The sequence below is a fragment of the Geotrypetes seraphini genome, chromosome 12 (assembly GCF_902459505.1).
Source record: "Geotrypetes seraphini chromosome 12, aGeoSer1.1, whole genome shotgun sequence".
Taxonomy (NCBI): domain Eukaryota; kingdom Metazoa; phylum Chordata; class Amphibia; order Gymnophiona; family Dermophiidae; genus Geotrypetes; species Geotrypetes seraphini.
This window is the reverse complement of record NC_047095.1, coordinates 45,525,361-45,550,584: the sequence shown is the minus strand read 5'-3', so window position 1 is coordinate 45,550,584 and position 25,224 is coordinate 45,525,361. Positions and strand designations below refer to the sequence as shown.

The 25,224-nt window shown below is 42.2% G+C and overlaps 1 protein-coding gene across 12 annotated transcripts in view; it reads left to right on the top strand.

Moving 5' to 3' along the window:
- SGIP1 (SH3GL interacting endocytic adaptor 1) overlaps positions 1 to 25,224 on the top strand; it is a 216,527-nt gene that overhangs the window by 87,938 nt on the left and 103,365 nt on the right. For 9 of the 12 annotated variants that reach the window (XM_033917195.1, XM_033917199.1, XM_033917197.1 and 6 more), the window contains exons 8-9: positions 18,236 to 18,247; positions 21,100 to 21,124. In XM_033917195.1, coding sequence (XP_033773086.1) covers positions 18,236 to 18,247; positions 21,100 to 21,124 — 37 coding nt within the window. The remainder of the gene's footprint in view (positions 1 to 18,235; positions 18,248 to 21,099; positions 21,125 to 25,224) is intronic. The other 3 variants (XM_033917200.1, XM_033917198.1, XM_033917191.1) reach the window with 1 other exon arrangement.

The following is a 25,224-nucleotide window of genomic DNA, read 5'->3' as shown; positions in this document are numbered from 1 at the left end:
AGATGCTGAATGGAAGTGTGGAGGTGAGAGGGGCACAGATGCTGAATGGAAGTGTAGGGGAGGGGGGTATGAGAGAGGGGAACAGACGCTGGAAGGAAGTGTGGGGGAGAGATAAAAGGCACATGCTGGATTGGGGGAAGATGATAGAGTTAGATACTGGAAGGGGTGAGGGAAAGAGGTGGCAAGCTGTAGGTAGATACAATAAAAGAGGGAAATTGAGGACTGAATAGTAAGAGAGAATTTAGACAGGCAGAAAATAAATTGAGAAGGAAGACCAGGGAAGAAAAGGAGAAAGGGAGAGGAGAGAGAGATGCCAGAGAAAGAGGAGACAGATACCAGATCTGAGGGAAGGAAAGGAAGAGAGAGAGAAATGCTAAAATCTGCTGGGAGGGAGGGAGAGATGGAAGGGAAGAAGACAAATGCATACCATTGGGGAAGCGGAGAGAAGTAAATGAATACCAGACCAAGGGGGGGGAGGGGGAGGGAGAGGGAGAGATGGAAAGGAGAAGCAGACAGTTTCTGGAAGAGGCATAGAAAGAGAGTAGATGCCATATGGAAGAGGCAGAGAGAGGGCCGCAAGTTGATGGAAGGAAGAGAATGAGGAGAAGATGAGGAAAGCAGAAACCAGACAACAAAGGTAGAAAAAAATTATATTTGTTTTATTTATTTCTTTTTGTTTTAGGATAAAGTATTATTGTAGATGTGTTGATAATTGTTTATTAATAGAAAATGGAAAAAAGGTGATCCCTTTTATTGGACTAATTTTAATACTTTTTTTTACTAATTCAGAGACCAAAAGTTTCAAGTTTATTATGTCTTGATATACCATTTTTACATACCAAAGCGGTTTACCTTTTTACAGTGTTAAAAATTAATTAAAAGTCAGGGGAATGGACAAACAAACTAATAGAAACTATTAAGACAAAAATTGAAACAAAGGGAGAAAGGGTAGGGATACATAATTCAAAATAAACGGAAAAGGTCCAGGAAAAAATCATCAGGGAAGTAGGGTTGTCTGGAACGAGCTTCTTCATGCTTTTATTTTTTATTTTTCATTATCAATCATAAATCTCATAAGCATCTTTGAAGAGATAAGATTGGTTTAAAGTTATTTAGACTGGTTTTGTGCCATAGGGTTAGGGGAAGGGCGTTCCATAGTGTTGGCACAACTACCGAGTAAATGGTTTTTCATGTTGTATCGTAGAACAGCTGTCGGATTGAGGGAATAGTCAGAAGATGTTGCTGAGATGATCTCAGTGACCTTGAGGATTCGTAAGGAATTAAGAGCCTGTCAATGAACATGGGGGCATGATTAAGTTGAACTTTAAATGCTAGTAAAAGAGTTTTGAATGAGATTCTGTGAGTGATGGGTAATCAATTAGCTTTTTTAAGAAGAGGGGAAACATGGTCAAATTATTTTGCCTTAAAGATAAGTTTAATAGCTGTATTTTGAATTATCTGTAATCTCCTTATTTGTTTGTGGGTGATACCCTGATAGAGGTCAGGGCAGGGATACTGTAACAGCAGTATAGTTTACTGACCTGAAGAAAGAGGTTTTAACCTCTGAAAGTTAATTGAGAAATGTATTAGTCCAATAAAATGGCAGGCACTAAATTTTCTTTCCCCCATGCTCCATGCCTCCTACCCAAATGCAAATATAAATTGATGGGCTTCTCAAAGCCCTGCCAGCTGGAGATCTCTTCCTCTAGGAAGGAAAGGGGGATTTGTTCAGAGATGTTTGGAGGTTGTATAGAAGAAAAACTGTACACTGGCACTAGTATGATAATCTTTGTTGTTTTGAATTTTAAATTAATAGAAAAAGAGAAATCAAGTGGAAATAAAAAAAGAAGGGTAAATAAATAGGGGTGTGCCTAGGGGCCATCGATGAATGAGTCCTGCCCTGAAAGTAACAGGTTAGTTCTACATTGTTCCTCAATGTTTTTCTGAGTTGACTTTCTGCCTATTTATCGCTTGTTAATATTTTGCAGAGCAAACCAGTTTAAGAATTACTTATGTTGCTGGGGATCCTCCCCCGTATCCCCGTGTCATGGATTTGTTTAGGTATGTTGTTTGGCTTTGGGACTTAACTGGATATGTTTCCTGGCTCTCAGGCTAAGAGGGTGGAGCATTTGCTCATAAAAGTTTGTGGATTGCTGCAACTCCCAGATTGCAGGTTGGGATTGAACATCCTACAGGTACTAACAGAAAGATTATCGAAGGTATAAACCTAATCTTCCATCACAGGTGAGCTACTATATTTTGGAATAATGTTTTCTTGTAGCTGGTTGTTTCCTGGTTTAGGCAAATAGAACATTTTGAATTTCATAATATGACAATTCAGTTCTGCATATGCATGGCTGAGTAATTTCTAGATACTGACCTTAGTTTGCACATTGGTAAGGCTCTGGTTTTATCGGAGGCTTGTGAAGATTTATTTTGGAGAGCTGACTCACAGTTCCCATGGGAACCAAAAATACCAAAGCTGAAGGCAAAAGCAGTGGATTAGTTTGCCATACAGGAACCTGAATTGAAGAGTAACCTTCACTCACTTTATGTCAGACATTCAAATACAAGTGTTGCTGTTACTGAAGGACCCACGTTTTTGCATGACATGATTTAAACTGAAGAGAAAACAAAGGAAAAATAGATAACAGCTCTTAAAGTAATTCATTGAGTCTATATGCAGACCTTAAAAGTATTATTTGTAGAATTAATCAGGTAATGAATTCAATGTAGTGTAGAATAAATCGAGCAATGCTACATTTTGCAATATATGGGGAAAAAAGATATAGACTATCTGTTTATTGTTAAATATGTAACAGTACCATATCAAAACCAAATTAAATTTGCAACATATCAAATATCAATTAAAACAACAGTAGGAACATAAAAATTGCCACATTGGATCAATCCAAAGCTCCATCCAGCTTCTGATAGTGGTCAAACCCCTGGCTGAATCAAAAACAAGTAGCAAGATTCTATGCTGCATTACTACCAGGAATAAGCAGTGGCTTTGCCCAGGGTACCTTCTTAACAGTTTAGGGACTTTATTTTCAGGAACTTGAGCAAACCTTTTCAAATTCCACTTAGATTTTTGAGATTTGGTGACCAGAATTGCACGCAATATTATGGGGCTTATTTTCAGAAAAGAAAAACATCCAAAATATAGCATAAAGGGGCAGATGGATGTTTTTCTCACCAAAGCCCTTCCAATTCACTATTTTTGAAGCTCATGTTTTAAATGGATTTCTGTGTGATTGTCTGCAGTGCATCTAAATCTTAAGCAGGTGTGTTAGAGGCATGGTTTGGACAGACTTATGATTTGGAAATTTTTCTGCAATAAGCAAACATTTTAGAAAATGTCTAGGGCAAAATTTGGACATTTGGGGCTAGACCTATTTTTAACAATGCATAAGTACCAAAAAGATATCCAAACTGACCAGATGACCACTGAAGGGATAGAGGCATGACACCTAGTAGTCACTGACCCCCCTCCTCCAAAGATGTAAATGAAACCAGTCCTAGTAGAGCAGTAAAAGGTTTATGGACTAGCCTAGTGGGAGGTATAGTCAATTGTAAATATCAGGACTCAGGTCCATACCACACTCTAACTGAGCCTTCCAAAATCCACCCAGATCCCATTTTATCTCCATATTAGGTGACACCTGTAGGCATAAAGGCTATTGGTATGGTGTATAGTTGAGTCCATTAGGTTTTGGGTGGGCTTTGAAGGGCTCACCATACAATATAATGGAGTTATGGTGAGATGAGTACCTGGCCCTTTTTATGTGAATTTCACTGCAGTGTCCCCTATGGTATCCCACTGCTTTGCTGGGATGTCTTGGTGACCAGTCTGCTAAAAATGCTGGCCGTACATCCCAATTGCTTGTTTTGTGTGGTTTTCTTTTGAATGTGTTTTTTCCAAAAATGGTTCAAAAAGATAGACAAATTGATGACAAGCACATCTGAGAAATAACCATTTTCAAAACAGAAAATGTCTTATCTTTTTGTTTCAAAAATGGCCATGTTCATTACTGGATTTTTGTGCATGTTCCATAAAATGTCCAAACTTGGATCTGGATGTCTTATCGAAAATGTCCCTCTATACTTGTTAGTAAAAAAAATAAAATAATATCCTTTAAATAATTTCAAATTACATCATTGCCCCATTAAAATCAGTTCCTGGATTCTCCAGGCCAACCACATCCCCTTCTGCTCTCATTAGTGAAGAGATGGGAACATAAAAATAAAATCTCCATCTTAAAAATGATCTTTAGATAGATTTTTCCTCAAAACACTTTATTTAAAAAAAATTCAATTTAAATAAAAATCTGAATTAAATTTTAAAAATCTGATTTTTTTTTTAAAGTTGATTTTTATCTATCCTGCAACTTACAGAATATTGTAAGTTGCACGTGTTCCTATTGCATTTAGGCACAAACATTTTTGAAAGCCATAGACCTATCATAAATGTTCATTTCAGCACACTGATGCCGGGTTTACAGTAGTAGTCTATAAGAATTAATACTTGAGCACCCAAGGTTCCTTTAAATAATAGGTTTACTACCCTTGTTCTTAGTCTACCTAAATGAAGGCACCCTGTTATGGAATTGCCTCCAAAGAGAGCAATTTTTATAAGAGATTGTGTACTATAGCAATACAATACATATCTGCTTTGGGGCATTTTAGTTATTTGCACATGGATATGACTCCATACATGCATATATGACCTTATGCAAAATGCCGACTGGCATTTTGAATTGATGGTGTACTTTGCTGATATGGGGTGTAGTTTGGGCAGAGTGTGGATAGAGCACACAAATACATGTGTAGATTATAAAATATAATTATGCATGTACTTGACCGATGTTACTACTTACATTAGGATTTTATTAAGACAAACAGGTGCTCACTTGTCTTTATAATATTGGCTTCACATTGGTAGCTTAAATGGCACTTTAACTAGTCTCCTCCTTATAAAATGATCTTTGTTATGTGGATCTCCAAAACAACGAGTATACCTCAAAAACAGCACGTTAATAGTCATGTTAACACCTAACATGGATTTCATGTTAGTGGCAAAGAAGGGGCAAGGGAAGTGTCCTCACTTGACACAAATGTTAATCCCTTTCAATGCTAACATAACAGATAATATACAAAACTATCAACTATGACGCTATTTTCAAAGCATACGGATGACTCAAAATGACTTTATGGACATCCATGTGCTTGAATCATCCAAATCCCAATTTTGGAAAGTCAGAAAAGGGGCATCCAAAACTAGAGTATGTCCAAATAGCTAGGGTGCATGCTTTGGGCATTACTAGGGAGAGCCCAAAATCAGGATGTCCAACAGTGATTACCAAATGGGAAGATATGTTCAAGTCTAAAAAGAAAGATATCCTGTTAGATATTTTTTGGTCATGTCTAGGGTACAAAAAAAGGTGCTCTGATTTAAGCAACTGACCATTGGATGGATTAAGGTATGAAACCTCCTTAATTCCACAGTGGTTGCTATTCCCCACCCTATCCTCTGAAAATGAAATTGAAAGGGGATACCAGACTTTATGACAGCTTTAGGTATTATGGGCATTCCTGGCAAAGCAAGGCTAATGAATAGCTTAATGGTTAGTGTTAGTGGACTGTAAAGCATGAAATTCAGGTTTAAATCTTACCTTAACTTTTTTTTATTGGGAGCCCTCCAGAAACAGAAGCATTTCCAGTGCAATAGGTGAGACATTCTAGATAGTAGAGTTATTTCCCTTTGGTCACATGGCTGCAGAAAGAATCCACTCTGGATTTTTCACTGCCTCTATATTACTTCACTGATCAATTTAGCACCCTCTACAGTTTTTTTCCTTCTGCAACGCATGGATGCACTTGTGTGTGTTCTGCTCTCCCCATTTTATTGTTTTAATTCGATGTAATTTCATCCCTTTTTCAGGTAAATTAGTGCTTGGAATGATTTTAAAGCTCTTCCTGCTTGAGAATTCATAGACTTTGGTCTGTAGCTGACGGGCCAGTCCCTTTTTGGTTACCTGTTAGTCAGCCTGCATAGTTTTATCTGGAACTCAAGGCCATCCGTGAAATTGCTCACCTACTGTTAATCAGGGGTCGAGAGCAGGCTATTAGGTGCCCTTAGGAGGCTCAGCAGTGTCTCGCAGGGTGCCGGCTGCGTCGTCGCACCTCCGCCTATTCCGGTGCTCATCTAATGGTCCGCAAGGGTGGAGGTATAGTCAGACACTGGAGTCTGACTAACAGCCCAAAGATCAGCTTCGTAGAAGCATTCCCAGCTTTGTGGCAGTGATTATTCTCATCCAGCTACTATGAGAGAGCTGAATGCAGGCTTGCAGCATTTCTAACTGATCTTCTCAGGTCACAGTGAGTACACAAGCTGACAGCCTGTGAGAAACATTGGGGGAGGTGTGAAAAGTGAGGTTTTGAGTGTTTCTGAATGTTCCCTCTCCTGAAAAATCCTAAAATCGCCATTTTTAACATTTGAGAAATGTGAAAAATATCACAATTTTGGTACAAATTTTGTGATGGTGGCCATCTTGGATTTTTAGCAATTTTAATTTCTAAAGTTCCCTGCTTCTTCAAATCTGAAAAATTGCCTGGAAACTTGCTGGGATGGAGTCCTTGGGCTCTCCTTTTGTGGATTCTTGCAGGATTGCACATTTATAGCACTTTAGAGTGTCGGGGGGGGTGGGGGGGGGGTGCTGCAGCATCCAGCTTAGCCTCTTCCCTGCTGAAGCAGGTGACCAAATTCTCAGTTAGCCCAGCAGTGCAGCCTTCATGGTTTTCGGGACTCGGCATGGCTGGTAATTCTATCCACCAGGCTGCGGCCCCTGTGCAGCCTCACAAAAGCTCAGTTTCACCACCTTAATGTGACCTATGCCCAGGAGCCGGACACCTTTTCAACATTTTTGAAAATTTTACGCTCAAGATTTCGGACCACTATGTTTTCCCCTGCGCAGTCCCAATCCACCTACACTGCGTCTCCAGTGACATTATTCCTTTGGACACGTCCTAGACTCTCCCTGCCGTGATGATTGCACTGCCTGACTCTGATCTGGGGGATCCAGGTTCAGGATGATTTGCTTGCTGACCCCTTATTTACAGTTGCAGTGTTTCCCGGGATGGGAGATCAGGGATTGTGTGCTGGATCTGTGGATCCTTTGGTGGTTTTGGGAGCCTGGAAATACTCTCACAAGCCTGCACCTATTTGAATTGGCGGCTTTGCTAGACCTTTCTGAAACTTTACAGGAAGTCTTTTTTTGTCTCAGCTGGCTCTGGCCACTTCTTCCTCCTGGCGTTGTGGTTTATACTTGCTACTTTCTCCTGGTACCCTGATACATGCGTTCTGGTCTTGGAGCAGTTTCATTCTCCTGACAGCGCTCTGACCTTTGCTTGAGTTATGCCACACTGGGATTTTTATGGCAAGGAAGTGTCAGCAGCTTTAGTTCAGCCCAGGGTGGATTTTTGGTAGTGCAGGTGGCAAAATGCACATTTTCCTCCAATGTGGATGACACAGCTGCCTTTAACATTAAAGCTGTTTTGGCAACATTTTGTGTCACTTGCACGTCATGCTCAAAAGCGTGCTCTGGAAAGTGAGGCGGTGGGTCCCTCTTTTGTTTTGGTGGGCACAGTTTATTTGCTGGATACAATGCATGCCCTACTTATGCGAGTTTGACTCAGGTGTCAGAGCTGTGATTGTTTGGCAGAGGTTTGCATGACTTAATGGATTCTAAACTGGACCATCACGCTATGACTCGGCCTGATAGCAGACCCGGCCCTCCTGGGGTTTTGGTCGTTCTGATTTCTTGGGCCCAGCGCTTCCATCCATATGCAAGTGACAGGTCATAGGTGTTGTCTCAGGGCTACCTATGCCGATATAATGGCTATAGACATTCCTAGCCTCCTGATTTCAGTGTTGTGCCTCCTGATGCACAGGCACAATGCACCAGATCAACAGATGCCCTGGTGTGGATTGGGAGCCATCTCAAAACATTTCTGCCTGTCTGGATGCGTGTTACGCCTGACCATTGGGTCTTGGAGTTTATTTGGTTAGGTTACAACCTGGAATTTGCATGACCTCTGACAGATTGATTAATGGGCTCTGCTAAGATTGCCAGACAAAGTGCTCAGGATTCCAACCACCATTCGGCACTTGCTGGAATTTGAAACTTTGGACCCAGTATTGCCCAATCTCTCAGGCTCAGGTAGATACTCCATATACTTTCTCATGCCAAAGAAAGGCTCTGACAAATGGATGTCTCTTCTGTATCTTCAGCAGTTGACTGCAGCTCTCAAGATTCCATGATTTTGAATGGAGACCGTGCATTTGATCATTGCAGCAGTGCCCCCAGGACAGTTTCTTGCCTCTCTGGATGTGCTTGCACATCCCCTTTTTTCCGATCCACCACTAAGTTTTGTGGGTTCAGGTTGGAACAGCATTATCAGCTCTTGGCCCTTCCCTTTGGACTGGCTTCAGTACCCAGATCTTCACTCAGGTGATGGTAGTAGTGGCGGCTTACCTATGGCAGATGAGTCTCCAGTTGCACCCTTATTTAGAGGACTGGCTGATCAGAGCTCCCTTGTTGGCCAAGGGATGCCACAAGTTGGAGCGGGTACTCCAGGTGCTGGAAAACCTGGGTTGGATTGTCAGATTCAAAACATGAAAAAAAAGAGACATAAATGCACCATCTGACGTCCACATACTTGCTCAGATACCTGGGCATTCCGTGTCTCTCTGCCAGTAGCCCGCAGGAAGAAACCTGTGTGCTCAGCTTTCTTCCTTCTGGAGCAGCCTACTCCTTCAGCATGGGATTATCTTCAGGTTCTGGGCTCAGTGGTTGCCACGTTGGATGTGATTTCTTGGGCGAGGGCACGCTTGAGCCCTCTACAACATGCTTTGCTCTCTCACTGGATTCCGCACAGGGATGCCTTGCAGACCCATCTACCTTGGCCTCTGGAAGCTGAGCAAGCATGGTCTGGTGGCTTCTCCTGCAATCGCTCTGCTGTGGCGTTCCACTACACTATGCCTCCTGGATTGTGGTGATGACAGATGCCAGCCTTCAAAACTGGGGAGCTTCTTGCAATCGTTATCCTGTTCTAGGGTGTTGGACACCATATCAGCAACAGTGGTCACTCAACTGGTGGGAGCTCAGAACCATTCGACTAGCTCTATTGAGGAAACAATGGTGGACCAAGAGATTCGGGTCTTCTCCAGTAGTATGACAACAATAGCTTCTGTCACTCACCAGGGAGAAAACAAGGGTACTCCTCTGGCTCAGTAAGCCTGTCTTCTTTTTCATTAGGGAGGATCCGGGTCACTTTGCTCTTCTGGCTTGGCTCTTGAGTGTGCAGCCTTAAAGCAACAGAATATTCTGCCCTGGTTGTTGATACTTTTTGGAAGTCTGCAAAGTCATCTGTGGTGACAGATTACACTACATGCGTGGAAGGCCATCCACACTTGGTGTGCACAGGTCCAGGTGGACCCTTATTCAGCTAAAATCTTGCTCATTCTCGCCTTCTGACTGGTTTCTCTTCGAGTCTATGTGGCAGGACTCTCCTGTTTCTTTTTTTTTTTTGAAAATTATGTTTATTAAGGAGTCAACAAGAGAAACAAGCATATTACAATGTAAATACATGCCAACATCGCCAACAAACAAACATCAGATATCAACCAGAAAAGAGAATACATCAGGAAACCACAAGGCTGTCCAAAAGAGAAAAACAGAAACAGCCTCTCTCTCAAATCGGCTCCCCATATTTTCAATAGGAGAACTTAGTATGCCCCCCAACACACACACACAGCAACAGGAGGGAGAACAAGCGCACCATACATCACCACCCATTCAAACAATCATACACACAGGGGTGGGCATGCAAGGACTCTCCTGTTTCATATCCTGGAAGCGTTGGTCTCCCTTGGCATCTCAACCTGTTAGACTCTTGAAGGGAGCTCTTCATGTCTGACCAACAGTTAAGCACCTTTTCCCTTTCTAGGTCCTTCACCGATATTGTCTAGCCTTGCTAAGTTATCTTTTGAGCCACTTCGAGATGCTAACCTTTTGGACTTGACACTCAAGACCATTTATTCTGGTCGCCATTTCATGGGCGTGTTGGGTGTTGGAACTGAGGGCTTTGTCTTGCAGGGACCCTTTCCTCCATATTTCAGACAGGGATTCTCCTTTCGATGGTTCCTTCCTGCTTGCCGAACATGATTTCAGTTTTCCTGGTCAGTCTGGATGTGTGTTTGCCTGACTTTCAGCTGACAGGTTCCCAGTTACAGGATGGCCTGTTGACGAAACTGGATGTGCGCAGAGTTCTTCTGCGTTACTTGGAGGTCACCAATGAGTTTCGTCTCTGACCATTTGTTTGTGCTGACTCATTCCGTTCAGCGGGATGCTCCAGCTTCCATGGTCACAATTTCCAGGTGGTTCTGTAGGGCCATTTCGTCAGCTCACATTCTTGCTGTGACTCCTGTTTCAGTGAAGGCGCATTCTGCCAGCTGTGTGGACTCTTTGTGGGCCGCAGCTAGAGCTGTCTTTCTTGTGGAGATTTGCAAGCCGGCAACATGGCCTTCTATTCACACATTTGCCAAGTTCTACAGAGTGGGTCCTCGGTCTTCTGGGTTGGCGCAGCAAGCCCACCCTAGTTTTTTGGACACTGATTTTGTATGTCCCTACTGTCTAGAATGTCTCACCTATTGTACTGGGAAAAAGATTATGTACTTACCCTGGTAAGCTCTTTTACAGAAGATAGGTGAGACATTCTAGACTCCTGCCCAGTAATTACTGCGCCTGCTTACAGTTTTCAATCTGTTGATCCTTCTCCAAACTGTTTTTTGGATGCCTGTTAGCTCTTCTGGGCTGGAAAGAATTTGTATATGTGTTCCATTTATTGGGAAGTGGTTTCTCAGCTTCTTTGAAGCCGGTGTTGGCATTTCACTTTACTGTTGGTTGAATTCTTGAGCAGGTCAGTTGGTTTGAGCCTGTTGCTACAGGTGCCTCCACTTCACATATATTTGATGCTTTTCAGTGCTTGGGTACTAACTGTAGAGGGTGCTAAACTGATCAGTGAAGTACTGTAGAGGCAGAGTGAAAAATCCAGAGTGGATTTCTTCTGCAACCTTGCAACTAAAGAGAAATAACCCTACTGTCTTATCTATCTACTGGAAAAGAAGTAAGTACATAATCTCAATCAATTTGCACATCTTTACTTATTCTCCAGGTGTTGCAAGTTTGTTGAAAAGTATCTTTCTTGTTTGTTTTTTCTTATTGCTTCATAGAGGAAAAGTCCGGTAAGAGATAATCTGCTGATCACTCTAATTCTTTACTGAACATTTCATATTGTTTTGCCTCCTTTATTTGAATTATTTACTTTCTGCATAGAAATGAAATATTAACAGTAATTTCAGAAAACACAGTTATTTGTTAATGCATTTTTCTAGGAACTGATCTTTGCGGTTGTTTTTTTGATGGGCACTTCACGTGATTTTCTGATGATTATATGTTAATGTTTGTTTGATTTGATTTATTGAATTATGTATGCAACGATATGTAAACTGTTTAGGTTTAAAAGGTATATAAATTTTAAAAATAAATGATACTTTCTATTGAGTATGAGTAACTTGACCTCTGACTATGTTCCAATCTCAGCTCAAATCATTTGTGCTGTCTTATGGCCTCCCCACCCCTAATACTATAGTAGACAATCAAAATAATCCAGCTCACATAAGGGCTTGTACTTAATCAAACCTTCTACTTGGAATAAAATACAGTAGAATCTCAGTTATCCGGCACCCATGGGGATTAGCGGATGCCGAATAACTGTAGTTTGTTTCTGGCTATTTAAGAGTTACTGTAAAAATAGTTTTGTCTCCCCACATCACTCTATCATCCCCCTACCCCCACTTGTAGGTCCAGCATCTGTTCATCCTTTCTTTCTGGGTCACTTTCTCTTCCCCCCCCTTCTCTCCCAGACAGAACTGGTATATATACGGATGCCTATTCATCCATATTCCTCCCTGTATATGCTTCCTTGTAAATTTGCACTATACAAGATAATTTGACCAGTGGCAAGGGTGAGTGGCACCCAGGGCGCTGATGCCCCTCCCCATCCTCTTCTTCATCCCCCTCGTCGCATACGTGCCCCCCTTCCCTTCCTTCTTCCTCTTTTTAATTTTCCAGGTGTGAGCAATATCAAAAAACCCGATCGTAGCGTTCCGCCATCTCCCTCCCTCCACCTCACCTTAGATGCAGAGTTTGCCGGCTTTCTTTTTCGCCCAGCTGCACGCTTTCAAAGAGCTGCGCACGCGCGGCTGCTCAAGTTATTCATTCTTCTCCTCTGCTGCAACTTCCTGTTTCCGGTTGCGTCAGAGGAGAAGATTGAACAACAGAGCAGCCGCGCGTGTGGTTGGGCAAAAAAGAAAGCCGGCAAACTCGGCATCTAAGGTGAGGTGGAGGGAGGGAGATGGCGGAACGCTGCAATCGGGCGGGAGGGGGCTGCTGGACCACGCAATCGCGCTTGTTCACGGCTCACACTAGGAAGGAGAGGGTGGGAGGGAAAGAGATTCTAGGCCAAGGGGATGAAGAGGGAGAGAAAGAAACCCACAGCAGGAAAGAAAGGTGAGGACAGGCAGGTGATCCAGATGCTGGAAGCAGGGGGGGGGGAAGAAAGAGGGAAAGAAGCTAGATGGGGTTGCAGAGAAGAGGCACAGGAAGGTAACAGAAACAGAGAGGAAATTATGTGCATGGGGGCATAGGGACAGAGACATAAAGGGGACATACATGCCATGGGGATGGTATATGGACACAGGGGGGGGGCAATGCCAGATACATAGGGGAGATATTAGAAATGGGGAAAATAGGAACACAGAAGCGAGATTGTTTGGGGACCGAGCTCACAGGCTCCAGTGGCTTGCACAAATTACATTGTAGCGTGCCACGAAAGTAAGAGGGAGGTAGATAGATAGGCCGCGCGAGAGGAGCTGAAGGGTGGTAGAAAGGAACAAATGGTGAAGGAGGGAGGGAAGGGTGGTGGTGGAAAGGAATAGAGAGAAGACACACAGCGGATGGAAGGAATTGAATGAGAAGATGAGGAAAGCAGAAACCAGACAACAAAGGTAGAAAAAAAAATTCTATTTATTTTCTTTTCTTTTTTTTTTTTTCTTTAGGATAAAGTAGTACATTAGTTGTGTTGATAAAAATTTATAAACAAAGCCCTGCCAGCTGAACATCTCTTTCTCTATCTAGTTCAGCAGCCAGAACTTTGATTTATAAGGAAGGAATAAGCTAAATATTGCAGAACTGAGGCTTATATGGATGCTGCGGTGACGGTGACAGGGTGGTGAAAGGGATGGCAGTGACGGTGACGGGGCGATGAAAGGGATGGCAGTGACGGTGACGGGGCGGTGAAGGGAATGGCGGTGAAGGGGACGGTGGGCCAGGGACGGGGCAGTGACGGGGACAGATTTTTTTCCCCGTGTCATTCTCTACTTCTAAGCTCCATGGAGTGGTTACTATAGTGACAGTTGCTGACCAAGAAGTGGCACTAAAGGATCAATACTGAAGAAGCAAAGGAGTTTGTGGACACTGGAAAATCTGTCTTGAAAGAGAGTTTATAAATGGAAAGAATGGATATAAGTAAACACAGTACAGGTATTAACTTATTATTTCTTATTGTCCAAGGCTAATTTAGATTTATTATTGTGAAACACAGTTGGTCCTATTTCTTGTAAAGTTTATTCTTCAAGAACAAACAGGCTTAATATTCTCACATATGGGCAGGGTGGATTTGATTTAAATTGTGATTTAAATCACTAGTCATAAAAACTTGATTTAAATCATGGTTTTCTACAGACTCATTCTTGTTAGTGTAGTCCCCTTTCGCACAAGCTCTCCCTCTCTTGAATAACACATTAGTCAACTCCTAGAACCTTTCCTTCCAAAAATATTCTGATTCCTAAATAAGCATCTACCTCACTATCCAACAAACTTCTTACGTCATTGTTAGGTAATTTCTCTTCTGTAACCCGTATATACTGATATTCTCCACTGTATCCTGTTATCACTTGATTCTCTGCTATGTAATTCTTTCGGAAAAATCCAGATATCTTATAATTGAATCCTCCACCACACCATGTAAAGTACATGAATCACTGTTATGTAATTCTCTAGGTAATCTTTGTTACGCAATTCTCTCGGTAATGTCCAGATCTCTTATAATTTGTAATCCGCCTAGAACCGCAAGGCACAGGCGGAATAGAAATCACTAATGTAATGTAATGTAATGTAATGTAGTCTTAATATTTACAACCAGATGTCATCAGAATAGGCCAGTACTTGATATACTTCTCGAAACAGTCCACTACAGAGTTCCATCTACCCTGTTTCCCCGAATATATGACACTGTCTTATATTTTTAAAAACTCCAAAATATGCACAAGGTCTTATTTTCAGGGGGATGTCTTATTTTTCCATGAAGAAGAATACAGTACACATTTATTGCTGAAAAAAAGACATTTATTACCTGTATATGGTACAGGTCATCACAAACCAGAAAAGCTGTATCACAAACCAGAAAAAACTGTATCACAAACCAGAAAAACATTTACTGTATAACAGTTTACAGTATGATACATTTACACATTTAATCAATGACAATCAAGTCATCATCTTCTGGAACATCATCATAATAACTCACACCCTGAGGTTCCAGGTCAATTACTTGGGACTCCATTTCTTTCACAATCAGTGGACCAAATCTCTCATGTTTAGCAATAGCAGTGTCCTCAAATGAGTACTTCTTATCAAGGTAGCCTGCTCGTAATGCATGTTCAATGCAACTGTCAGTGATTTTATCCCATGAATTCTTCACCCAAGTCGCAACCTCTTGCAGTTTAGGTTTCACAAAGTTTCCACGCTGATTTCTCTCCATTCTATTTTCAATGTAGTCATTAATTTCCATGCGCAGATTGTCCTTGAATGGCTTGTTGATTGCAATATCAAGGGTCTGGAGATAGGCCGTCATTCCCGCAGGAATCATTATTTGATCTATTTTTCTTTCATGAAGAAATGACTTCATATCTTTAGCACGGTGAGTGCTAGCTGCATCCCAGACTAGCAGACCTCTTTGACCTCCTCGCATAGCAAGTGGCAGCATTAAATCTACCCACTTTCTTATAACAGCTTGTGTGGCCCAGGCTTTTTCAGTTTCAAGGACAAAAATTCCTGAAACACGTTCAATCTTTTCCTTCTTGCCCTTAGAAATTATTAGAGGTAGGACTTTAGTGCCATCCAGACGAATTGCCAAAATACAGGTCACACGTGCACTTTCATAAGCAGTGGAGGGAATGTACACTGAGGAGGCACCCCGCTGTTCAATTGTTGTTTGAGATGATTGGCCCATAAACACTGCAGTTTCATCCATAGCAATCATGTTGGAAAGCTTGTATTTAGAGAAGTCAATCTCATCAATAAAGGACTTGAATGCAAGTGCTCACTTAATCACTTGAACATCTTCCAGCCTAAACAATGTCGTGGATCTTCTTAAAGACAATTCACTTCTCTGAAGGAAATTATCCAGCCAGTGTTGTGATGCTTTGAAATTTTCAGAGGCTATGTTAAACTGTGGCACCATTGCAAGGGCGAATTCTTGAATATGAGCACTATTCACAACCAAAGCCTTTGTTCTCCTGTCAACAACCCATTCACAGATCAGATCTTCCAGCTCAGAAAATATTGGTTTCCGACCTGATCCACACTTGCGTTTGTTAGAATTTCCCTTTTCCACTTGTTCAACTAGTTTACCATACTCTGCTCGCCACTTGCGGAGCAATCGTATATTCAACATTTTTTCTTTGCAGAAAGCAGCAAGATTTTGGCCCCAAGAATCTTCCACGATTCTCCTCTTGTACTCCACAGAGTAGCTTTTTCTTTTTGTGGCCATGCCTAAGGGTAAAAGAATAAAAAATGGCACTAGGGTATCCTGGGTGGGGGGGGGGGTGATCTTTTAAAATGATACAGAGGGCATCAGAGGGGGGAATCAAAAGGGCACAAGAGAATCAGGGGGATGGGCGGTTACCATCTTAACAGTATGGAGAGAAAAACGTTAGCTTGCCATGTAAAAGGTAAATAAAAATTGGCATGCAAATCCTTTAAACCAGATTTTTGATTTTACAGTTAACAATCTGGTTTAAAGGATTTGCATGCCAATTTTTATTTACCTTTTACATGGCAAGCTAACGTTTTTGAAAATGTGTCTGTAACACGGTAAATGTACACTTGTAAAGTTTGAACTTGAAATCAGCTTTCAAATCTGTTAGAAAGCAGCATCCTCCACATACCGTACAGATCAGATACAGATTTGCAGTTTGCTTTTAAAACACTAGATGGCAGCATCACTATGTACGGTATCACTACAAGTACCGTATTTTCACGTAGATAATGCGCACCCGTGTAAAACGCGCACACGGGTATAGCGCGCGAAAAACACAAATTTATGTACAGAAATTTTTATATACCGCGCACACCCGTATACCGCGCATGCTGCCCGACTCTCCCGTTGCCGTCCGACTCTCCTTTCGCCCGCCCCGACTCTCCTCTCCCCCTTGAAGTCCTGTCCCCACCCTGAAAGCCTGATGCCCCCCCGACGTCCGATTCACCCCCCCCCCCCGCAGGACCCCTCGCACGCACTCCCACCTGCACCCGCATCCCCACCCTGAAGGACCGCTCGCACCCCCACAGCTTCCCGACCCTCCCCCCTTCATGTACAAGCTTATACCAGTGTCCTGCTGCTACCTCTTGGCGGTCCCGACTCCCCGACACGATCGGGGCAAGAGGGAGCTCAAGCCCTCTTGCCCCAGCCAACCGCGGCACCCCCGACACGATCGGGGCAAGAGGGAGCTCAAGCCCTCTTGCCCCAACCAACCGTGGCACCCCCGACATGATCGGGGCAAGAGGGAGCTCAAGCCCTCTTGCCCCCCGACTCCCCAACTCCCCGACAATATCAGGCCAGGAGGGAGCCCAAGTCCTCCTGGCCCTGGCAACCCCCCCCCCCCCGCTAGTTGTTCGGGCCAGGAGGGAGCCCAAGTCCTCCTGGCCCTGGTGCCCCTTCCCCCGCTAGTTGTTCGGGCCAGGAGGGAGCCCAAACCCTCCTGGCCACGGCGACCCCCTACCCCCACCCCGCACTACATTACGGGCAGGAGGGATCCCAGGCCCTCCTGCCCTCGACGCAAACCCCCCTCCCCCCAACGACCGCCCCCCCCAAGAACCGCCGACCGCCCCCCCAGCCGACCCGCGACCCCCCTGGCCGACCCCCACGACACCCCCACCCCCCTTCCCCGTACCTTTCTGTAGTTGGCCGGACAGACGGGAGCCAAACCCGCCTGTCCGGCAGGCAGCCAACAACGGAATGAGGCCGGATTGGCCCATCCATCCCAAAGCTCGCCTACTGGTGGGGCCTAAGGTGCCTGGGCCAATCAGAATAGGCCCGGGAGCCTTAGGTCCCTCCTGGGGGCGGGGCCTTGGGCACATGGTCGGGTTGGGCCCAACTTAAATCTAAAAATTTATGTTGCATTTGGCTACAATGTTCTGCAAGAGGAGCGTTCAATTTTTCACATTTTATGTTTGATTTATGTTCAGTCATTCTTGTTTTAAATGATCTTGTGGTCCGGGGGACTTTAGGGATGAGGGTCAGGGTTTCAGGAGGGTCATTGGTTCAGAGGGGTGCCAGCAGGAGGGAGTGGGCAACCCTCCTGCTGGGGATGTTGTGTGTGTATGGGGGGTGCCAGCAAGAGGTAGTAGGCATCCCTTCAGTCGGGGATTGTTTCGCGGTTTGCAGTAGGAGAGAGTGGGCATCTCTCCTGGCGTGGACAGTGTGGGTGGTTTTGGGGTTCCCTGCCACTGATGCTCAGCTGATCGCAGCAGGGAGATTCCCTTGCCACGACCAGCTCAGCAGCAACGCGATTCTCTGTATGTTTAACATAGGTTCCTTATAAACCAGTGACTTAAGCTATTACTTGCCATAAAAGAGAAACTACATAAAACTGTAAACTGATATGCTGTTAATAATAGTAGTCTAATTTTCAAAAAATACATTCTGCATCAAAACACTTGAAAGCATTATTGTGACAAATACAGTTATACAATATTAGTAAAAAGTCCATTTACTGATCTGTCACTCTCTGACTAGGTGTGTGTTCTCTCTTCTCTTTTGCTGGTCATAGAGGCGCAGTCCGGTAAGAACGAAACACTTTTCTTTCTATTTGTATATGAAAATAAAGGGCTAAATTGTTGCTGCATTAAATAAAATATAAATGTACTTCCTCTAATAGCTAGTATTTCAGATAAATTATACTCAGGGGTTTCACTAACATCTCAACAAAAGACCCCAAATTCAAAACACCATAATAGAAATAAGATCCAATTCTCGTCATTGGCCCTTAAAAATCTATATGTAATTTTTACAAATGCTGTATTAATTTTATGTATTCTGGAATTTAATAATTAGTAAAATACTTTCACTGTAAAATATTAATTACTTAACTTCAGATCTTACTGATTCAGCACTCTGGGTGATTGGTATACAACATGTTTCGCACAAAGCTTTTTCAAGGATAGTCCCCTACAAACAAATTATTATAAACATTACATTCTTTCTTAAATATTTACCTACTAACACCCCCAAAATCCCACACTCCTACCAGAGCAGTCTTCGTCATCCGACTTATATAGTGCAGTCAAGATGACAGCAGTGTTTTTTTACTATACCTTATGCCTCAATTGAAAACAGTTGATCTCTTGTTCATCCAATAACAAACTTCCCCACTAGAGTAGAGACGCCCATTCCAACTCTGCATTCAATCAGAAAGGCACTACCATATTTACAGGAGCCAGTAAGGAAGCCGCTTAGCACCGAGCAGCAGCGCCAAATTGCGAGCCTGCTCGTGCTGTTCAGCGGCTGAAGAAACTCACGGCAGCAGGGTAGGAACTTGGAAAATTTGTTCCTGCCTGCTGCACCTCCACTGGGGATCGGCAATAGAGGCATGAGGTTAGGGCGCAGAGCCTGGGAGGGAGGGTGCAGATTCTGACAGGAAGGAAGGAAGGGTGCTGGGTGCAGAGCCTGATGGGGGGAGGGAGGGAAGGAAGGAAGGCAGCTGGGTGCAATGCCTAACAGGGGAGGGAAGGAAGCGTGCAGGGTGTAGTGCCTGGCAAGAAGGGAGCTGGCTGCAGAGCTTGGCAGGGAGGGGACTGGGTGCAAAGCCTGACAGGGCAGGGCACTTGAATATTAAGCCGCCTGACTTATATTCGAGTCAACCATTTTTCCTCCTTTTGGTCTCGACTTATATTCGCATATATAAGGTAAGTGATATAGCTAATTTCAGCAATAGTCTTCTGAGAATGGAGCAGTCCTTTAAGGTGTGGGTTGGAGATTTTATAAAAGTAAAAAGTAAAGTTCAAGGAGTTATTGCTTTTCAGCCAGTCAGAATATATCTTCCAAATTCCATATTATTTCCATAAATGTTAACCAAAGGGCTAGCTTGATTGTTCAGTGGCAGTGCTGTATATTTCCATATAAAAAACTGCTTTCAATTCTTGAGCCCAGTGTCCTCTTCTTAAGTTGGCTAAGACCAGGGATCCTGCAGGGGCAGTATTCATGGCCTCGGGGGGTGGGGGGTGAGAAAGCCACTGCCATATTATATAAATGGTGCCCTAAGTTAGGTGGCGGTAGGTGCACTACCGCTGTCTAACTTCATTGTTTTAATTGGCTTTATTTGGCGCGGTAATTGACCACATCGTTTAAAACCAATTAAAAACTTGTTTGAAAAAGTAGGTGCTAAGAGACTTCTACAGCATAGGCACCATTATTGCATCTATGGCAGGATGTCTAACAGTGCCTTACACCTAAGTGGATATGGTTAGGGGTGGAATGGGAATTAGGTGTCGTTAGGCGTTTTCACTAAAGAACTTAGACACCTACAATGTAGACCAATAAAATGCTGGTCTACATTGCAGGCGTTTAAGTTAGGCATCATCAGCCATGATTCTGTTAACCGTGCCTAAGCGTGATTGACAAATGGCCATCAGCCAGTTTTGTAGACACCTCAACAGAGGTGCCATTTATATAGTGGCCAAACTTTCATTGATTCCAGAAGCAGCCACAGTTGTGATTCCAGAAGCAGCTAGCAGTTGTGAATTTCTGCCTAGCCAGCATCTTTTAGCTCCTCCAATCATCTCTTCTGCTCTCTTGTACTGCCAACCCTTGTCCTTGGTATAATCCAGCATCTTCCCCTACACTTGTAATTCAACATCACCAGCCCTCCCCCCCCCCCCACATCGGTCTACCTTAAAGATGGTCTTCTGTTACTCATGGCAGCTGCAGCAATGCACATTTACTACCTGCAGCCTAGTCTGAAGCTTTCCTTCTTGCTGTTCCTGCCCATTTGGAAATAAGAAGTGATGTCAGAGGAGATGGGATGAGCCAGAGGGAAAGCTTCAGACATGTTGCAGGCAGCATATCTGCAACACTTAAGGTAGATCAGCAGGGGGATGGGGCAGATGCCAAACTATGTATAGAGAGAGGGGAGTGATCCACAAGCAGAAGTATAGGGGCTACCAGTAGAATCTATGGGCGAGATGGTGATCTTGGGTGGGAGGGAGAGAGATTCAGTCCTTTACAAAAGGGAAGGGATTTGATATATTATCTTTCTGTGGCTTTAGTCAAAGCAGTTTACATATTATATACAGGTACTTATTTTGTACCTGGGGCAGTGGAGGGTTAAGTGACTTACCCAGAGTCACAAGGAATTGCAGTGGGAAATAAATAAATAATATACCTTTACTTGTACGATTAATCATGATATAAAATTAATCTAATTAATTTTTGTAATTAGTGCATGGTAAATGCAAACTTTTATGCACTTTAGTAAACAGGGGCCAGTGTGTTGCAAAATAAGGGATTTAACTAACAAATATTTTTGTCTCTGCTGTAATTGATGCATATTTTTATAGTAGAAACTGCAGGTGTCTTTATTTGCTTAGAAATGACATTTCTCTGATCCTAAACCTTAGTATCTATTCTTACTCCTAGGGTACAATTAAAAGGAACTTATCTAGTAAGTATATTATAACTTATTATATAGCAGAAACCTCAGTGAAAATGAGCATACTACATTACAGATATTAGGAAAAGAAATGCAGAGTCCTGTTTTAGAATGGATGTAGAGAGGGGATGTGGAGAAATCCCATAGTATTTTACAAAAGTCTCTGCCAGACATAACACCCTCTTTGTAAAATATGTGTATGCCTTTCCATGTAAAGCAGGAGCAGCAATTTAAAAAAAAATACCTGCATAAGGAGAAATTAAAAATATGCAAGTACCCTCCCTCCCCCATGTGCATTTAAGAAGCTTTTTAAAATCACTGCTGCCGTTACAAACGTACACACCCAACCTGCAGCCCTAGTAACATATAACATAACTTTATTCTTCTATACCGCCATAAGCAGATGACCTCTAGGCGGTTCACACCGAAGAGAGCTGGACAATCAGCGAATTACAATATACAAATTATAAAAATGCAACATATTGCTCAAGAAAAGACATAATAAAATTATTAGATTTAGTATAACTTCTGTTTAGGAGATAAATCTATCAAACAATGCAGTTTTAATTTCTTTCCTAAAAGCGCCATAGGTCAGCCTAGCTCCATTAATGTAGTTACCTAACCAAAACTGCTGTTTATTTGCTTGATACATGAGAGTCCTATCCAAAAAGGATTTGTATTTACAGCTAGTAATGCTTGGGTATTGAGGATGGAAGGGAAGACGAGGCCTGTACAGGTGCGTACAGGTGAAGAAAGTAAGACCTCCATGACACTGGAGGTGAAGATAGGCCCCCTGAAATCCCCAGAATGATTGAAATAGGCCAACACTGTTTAAAGGCCTGAAAATACACCTTGAACAAACTGTCAGCTTTTACACAATCTGTTTTTGCTAAAATAAGCAAGCCAAGCAAAACTTATCTGTTCACATAGAAACTAGTCCAACATCTGCTGAGGTATCATAAAAATAAGGAAGCAGACATGAGAGGATTAACACATATCTTGACCAAAAATATAAAAATGGCTACTATGCAAGATAAGTACTGGAATGGGCAGGCCCTTGCTCTGAAAAATTGATGACCTTGATATTAAAATGTCATGTGTGGGGAAATAGCTAGATTTCTAGTAAATAGGACGTCACTCACAGTATGACTCAGAAAAAGTAGAAATGTTGACCAATTAATAAACTGATAAGTGAAATGAAGATTGTAAGTAACCAATAAGAATTAGTACCAACGTGGTCTCAGGCTGTCAAAAATGTATATAAGATAGCCTTTTGCTGATATAGGCAGAACAGATCCAAGGTTTCTTCAAGCTGAAAGATTTATTCTTATAAGCTGTTATTGTTTATTAATAAAATATATATTACTTATACCAGCATATCGAGTGTCGTGAGGTAATTTATTGAAGACCTATAAACAGGGTGGTCATCAGTATGCAAATAAATTACAATTTCTGGTTATCCTTGTAGGACTATATAACGCAAAATGAGATAAAAGATAGGTAGGAGCTAGTCCCCAAACCAGCTTAAAACAAACACAAGAAAACTTAAACATTATTTGTGCCTCCATTGGCAACCAGTGCAACAGTCTGTAGTAAGGACTAACATGGTCGCTTTTTTTCAATCCAAATATCAAGCGGACAGCCGTGTTCTGTACTATTCTTAATTTCCTCACTGTTTTTTGGGTATATCCAAATAAACGATATTGCAGTAGTCTAATATAGATAGAACCAAAGACTGCACCAATAATCTAAATGATAAGGTTCAAAGTATTTTTTAATGGTCTTTAATTTCCAAAGTGCAAAAAAGCACTTCTTCACCTCACCTCGCCACTATATTCGTGTGTTCAGCCATAGTCAGATGTGTGTCTAATGTGACTTCTAATATTTTTATCATTTTAGAAATTGGGTAATTATGATCTTTTAGATGTAACGATGTTCTAGTAATTTTATCCTTTGGGCTTGCTAAGAAAACTTTTGTCTTTTCTGTATTTCAATTTAAAGTTGATTGTCCAATGTTCTATTTCAGTCATAATAGAAGAAATGTATTCTAAAGTTTCATTTGTTATGCTATTCAAAGGGATTAAAATAAAAATATCAACAGCATATATATAGTAGTTTAAATTTAACTTTTGTAGTAGGTGTCCTAAGGATGAGATGTAAATGTTGAATAATGTGGGTGATAATGCGGATCCCTGGGGTACTCCTGAAGGGTTTTTACAGGAGTTAGAGTAAGTCCCATTACTAACCACTTGGTATGATCTTTTTGTTAGGAAACCCTGAAACCAGTTCCTAACTCTTCCTGCAAGTCCCATTGCGTCTAGGCAGTGTAACATTATTTCGTAATCAACTGGACTACGGTAGATCAAAAGCACTACTGAAGTCTAGTTGTAAAATCAGAGCACTTGTACCTTTACTAAAAAGACCATAAAGGTGATTGAAAATTGAAGCTAAAACTGTCTCAGTGCTAAAAACCTTTTCTAAATCCTGTTTGATGTTCACTAAGAATGTCCCTTTTCTTACAGTGATCACTCCCCCAAATCAACTTGTGACATCCAATCACTCTGAACCCCCCCTTCCCCACTGGAATGAAAGACCTACAATATCCCCTATGGCAAGATCTCATCCCTAGCCTTATCAGATTTTGCCAGGTACTTGTGACCTGAGTTGGCCATTATTGGAAACAGGATTTGATCTGTCCCATGTTCATATGTTCTAATCTCCAGTCATTCTTTCTACCGGCTAGAAGTTCCAAAATGATTGCTGTGAATCCTAGTGGTAGTCTCATGTTATTATCCCTGGGGTCAGGCTCCCAAATAAAAACATATTGAAAAATAAAGAATTTAGTTAGCAAGAATTTTTTGCATCTACAATAAAGCTGATTCTCAAAAGATACAAGAAAGAGGCATTTTGCCATTATTTGGGAGTCTGAATCCTGCTGTTAATAATACAAGATTATCTCTAGGGTAGAGAATGACATGGGAACAAATTTGTCCTTGTAGGAACTCAAATTTCCCTGTCCTATCCCTACGAGTTTTGTTGCTATCCCTGTCCCTGCCCCTGCCCCATTCCTGTAAGCTCTGCCTTAACTGCACAAGCCTCGAAAACTTATCATTTTAAAGTGTTTGAGGCTTGTGCAGATGAGGATGGAGCTTGCAGGAATGGGGCAGGGACAGGAAAAAAACCTGTGGGGCCAGGCCGGGAAAATGAGTTCCCGTGGGGACAGGGAAAAATTTGTCCCCATGTCATTCTCTAATCTAGGGCTCACTGTGGCTATTTTTAAACTCAAGGCTGTAAGACTACAAGTGGGGATTGCTGCTTCTCAAATTAATCACCAGTAAGACTGGAAATACTTAGGGATCAAGATGGTAGGTAAGAGAATTTCTGGGGGAGGATCTTGGGTAGTGGGTTATACAGGGGAGGGACCTTGGCATTAGCATGCCCTTTACTCTTGAAGACACATACTTTTGGATACCTCCGGAAAAGTATAAATGTTGATCTTTTATATCTATGTGGATTTCCATTAGGGATAGGGATTCCACACCACCCAAACTACTGCTTTTTCCCACCCTTTCCATACCCTCTAGGCATGGTGTGCATTACCATATGTAAATAGCCTTCTTTTCCAAAATGGCTTTTTCATATGTATGCCAATCTACACATGGAAAATCTGTTTTTTTACACACGAGGAAGGTCCTACAATAAGGGCCTTAGTATTTCAAATGTGTGTCTGTACTGAAGTTTTTCATTTAAATGCTAAGATTAATTTTCAAACTAGAAATACAGTAATGTATGTGTTCATGCGCACAGATGTTTTATGTATATAAACTGTATGTGGGTTTGAAATTGGATCTCACACACACTCTGTATAGCTATATAGATATAGAAAGAGAGGGGAAGGAATTAAGACACCATTAATTTTTCTATAGCACATTCTTCCACCCACCATGATAGTGATCAAATGATCTTTGTTCCCTGTCTCCAGTAGTGATAGAAATTGGATTGATAACTCCACAAAAAGCTATCACATTGATGACTGTGGGTTGTTTTTATTTTTTGGTACTTCAATAGATAGAAACCTGGGAACAGCTAATATTGGACTAGATCTGCCAAGC